General features: G+C 54.1%; 1 protein-coding gene across 1 annotated transcript in view; it reads right to left on the bottom strand.

Annotated features, from left to right (window-relative positions):
• LOC103781894 (ephexin-1) overlaps positions 1-3,244 on the bottom strand; it is a gene marked incomplete at its 5' end in the record, with an annotated part of 6,059 nt that extends 2,815 nt beyond the window's left edge. Inside the window, 3 exons of the mRNA XM_008949621.1 lie at positions 897-1,052; positions 2,038-2,201; positions 3,155-3,244. Coding sequence (XP_008947869.1) covers positions 897-1,052; positions 2,038-2,201; positions 3,155-3,244 — 410 coding nt within the window. The remainder of the gene's footprint in view (positions 1-896; positions 1,053-2,037; positions 2,202-3,154) is intronic.
• Positions 3,245-3,603: the final 359 nt, after the last annotated feature.

Here is a 3,603-nt window from a genome sequence, read left to right as displayed (position 1 = left end):
TCTGGTGCCCATCCAGGAGCTGGGCCAGGCTGCAGCAGCACAGGACTGCACCTGCCTGCCCCCAGCCCAGCCCAGCCCTGCCCTGGTTTATTGTCCTCCTCGCAGGCATCAAGTGGGTGCATGCCCTGCATAACGTGACTGGCATCTCTATTTTCAGTACAGCAGGGCTGCAGTCGCCTCTCTGGGGAGAAGGTGCAGTTCCTCCCTCTGCTGGGGGCTTCTCTGCATGATGTTGGTGCTGCACAACATTGGGAGGGGGGCAGGGTGCAGCCCCTGGGGCTGCAGAGGGATGTGGTCCCATCTGGGGCTGGCGTTCAAGGGATACAGGTGTCAAACGCTGGCCTACTGACAGCAAAGTGGCCTCAGGCAGGGGGTGAACATCACCTCCAGGAGCTGCTCAGCTGGTGGGATGGGTGCAACTGTCATGGCACAGGTGCTGTGCCCAGAAAAGGTGGGCTGGTGAGGCTTGGGTCAATGAGAAAGCCATGCCCTGGGCTCCAGAACAATCAGGTCTGTGTTACTGCAGCTGAATCATTCGCCCAGTCTGAGCTTGTTGGAGCCTGGAGTGAAAAATCAGGGAGCCAAAAAAACCTGTCTCCAGGGAGACAAGGAGTCCCCGAGCAGCAGCAGGGCTGTGCAGGATCAGCACTGGCAGTGGGAGGCGCTGAGGAAAAGGACTCTGCTCCACTTGTGCCAGCAAGCAGAAGACACTTTGCTCCACAGGGCGAGTGTGGCCTGGCCTTTGAGCCTTGTGAAGGAGCCAGGGGCTCTGCTGGAGCATCCACAGCATACAGTCCCCTTGCTTTTGCTTTGTGAGTGAGCGTGGGGAGCTGGGCCCTGCTCAGGGTGCTGGGAGGGAGCAGTGCTGGGTGCTGCTGGGTGCCTGCTGTACTCACTGGGACGATGCCTTCAGCATGTAGCTGGCCTCCCGGTCATCTGCGTTCTCCAGCAGCCTCAAGATGAAGACGTTGGCCAAACTCTGCCCCTGGTCTTCTAACTCCTCTACCCGAAGAAGCCCCCGGGGAGCCGAGTCAAACACTTGGTACTTGTCCCTGGGAGAGGTTAGAGAGGAGATTAGGACAGGCTGCAGTCGCCCCAGGAGAAGCTGGGTTCAGCCACCCAGGACTGCAGGAGGAAGAAAACTGTCCTGAGCGGGTGGCCACAAAACCCCACCACAAAGCAAGAACCCCTCTCCTTGCTCTGCCTTCAGCATCCCACGTGGCCTAGAACAAGCTGCTCGCTTGGTCTGAGCTCCCCATGCACAAAACACAGACGGAGCTCCCTCCAAGGGGACTGTGAGGCTCGATTCATTCCTGTTTGTGAACTGCCTCTGTGTTTTCTGGACACAAGCTGCTGCAGAAGCCAATATTTCCAGGTGTGCAGACACCCTGGCGACACGTTTATGAGCAGCCTTGGCCTGGCGAGATGCTCCCTACTGGTGGGTCCAGCTGAAGCCACAAAGAAGGTGCTGTTCTCCAGGACCTGTCTGCTTCTGCTGCTGGGCTTCACTCGTGTCTAGTTGCAGAAGACCCAGATCTAAGCGTGGTGACATTCTCCTCCTCCTGAGGCAGGTTACACCATGTCAAATATAACTGTAGCCTCAGGCCTGAATTTATACCCCTCCCTGCTGCTCTAGCCTTCCTTAGAACTTTGACTGACTAAACCTGAGCTGTTCTTCAGCAGCGATGAGTCAAAAATCACTTCTTGACAAGAAGACATGCCTCCTGGGTCAGCCCACGGCTGATGGAGCTCACTGCTGCTCTGTAGAAACTGGTGGATACATGCATGCTTACCCTGCTGGCAGACCTGGCCTGGAATCTGCTCAAGTTCTATTTGGCATATATTTTCAGCTGGAGAGAGCTGTGCCACCTATGAAGAGTCAGCTCAAAGGCTGGAGGGGAGAGCACAGGTCAGGCCGGGGTGCCCTCCCCGTGCCTAGGGGACAGGACTGGGGCACAGCATCACAGCTTGGATAAACATAGGGGGGCAAAGAGGACTAATGAGGTGCCCCACGTGCTACCTGAACTTTGTCCTCACCCCGGAATTTGCCGGCAAATGACCAGCAGATCGTTGAAAAGGAACAAGTAGATCTCTCTGAAGAGCTTCTTGGTGCGGAGCGTCCGTGAGGTCTTCGGGCCGTTCATCTGCTGCAGCTCCCCCTGCTTCAGCAGCCAGCGGGAGTGGGAGATGATGGGCACGGACTGGGAGGGGGAGGGAAGGAGAGCAGAGATCAGGAGAGCAGCAAAAACCCCTGGGCTTAGGAGGTGAAGGTGCTGAAAGCCACAGGAGGTGCTGAAGAGGCCAAGGCAGCCTTGTAGCTACCCCAGCCTCGTGCTGGCCCGTGGCCTAGCCCTGACACACTGCTCAAGTGCTCTGGAAGAATCAAGTTCTTGGGCACACAGTGTGGCTTTGCAAACACGTGGGCTCAAACTCTTTTGCTTTGCTTCCTCAGGCACGTAAGAAGGTTGCTGGGAAGCTAAATGTGCTCCTTAAAGTTTGTGAAGCAGACAGATCAGGGAAGCTTCTTTGTAGCAGTCAAGAAAAGAATTGGAAACTCTGTACTCAGCATTGGGATTCTATGGCAGATATTAAATGAGATCTGGAAGAAAAGAATTGGCAACTCTGTACTCAGCCCTGGGATTTTGTGGCAGACATTAAATGAGATCTGGAAGAAAAGAATTGGCAACTCTGTACTCAGCACTGGGATTTTGTGGCAGATATTAAATGAGATCTAGTTGGTTACCCCTAAATATTGACTCGGTCATTCCCTGAGTGGAGCCAAAATGGATCATCAGCAGGTAATTAGAGACTGCAGCTAACACACAAAAGCAGCTATGAATGAATATGGTAGGACAGGCTTCACTTGGGGATTTTCCAGCTTTAAATTGTTTTGGATTTTTACAGACACAACGTGCTGGCCTCAGTGCTGCCCCAGCCTCTGCAGCACGTGTGTGTGGACACCTCAGGCATGGATGCAGTGCCTCCAGCAGCAGCATCTCCTCCAAAGGCCTTGGCAAGGGACAACTTGGGCCAGGCCACCACTGGACACTCAGTAAAAGGAGTGTAGGTAGGTTACTGCTGCCATGGACGTGCACACAACACCTGGATGCTGTTGGTTCAGTCTCTGCACAGTGTTAGCAGCCTGTGCTTGTACCTTGATCTTGAATTCCAGCTTCTTCTGGATGCTGATCATCTGCTCTGTTCGGCTCATCTTCCTGACACCTTCATTACATGCTTTCACCACCTGGGAAAAAGAGAGCAGGAAGGTTTTCCTCCAGTGGCCTGAAGCAGGGAAGTGATGATGGACAGCAGAGAAAGGCTTGACTGTGACAGAGCAAGGGCCCTGCTGGAACAGGAATTGTCCAAACCAGGCTCTTCTATCAGCACTGTATCCACATGAAAAAGAGAAAGGGGAACAAAACCAAAAATACACAACCCAAACCAAACCCCAAACACCCAGAAGATGTTACAGCTGGAAGCTGACTATCAGTGGGTGTTAGCTGCCCTTGGTTACTGAGCCAGACAGTACTAAGCCATGCTCCTGGTGCACAGCAAAGGGAACAGCTCCTTTTCCAGATCCTGGCACACCATGCATCTCATTCT

This window comes from Merops nubicus, unplaced genomic scaffold, assembly GCF_000691845.1.
Source record: "Merops nubicus isolate BGI_N331 unplaced genomic scaffold, ASM69184v1 scaffold31171, whole genome shotgun sequence".
NCBI lineage: Eukaryota > Metazoa > Chordata > Aves > Coraciiformes > Meropidae > Merops > Merops nubicus.
This window is presented reverse-complemented; position numbering and strand designations above follow the sequence as displayed.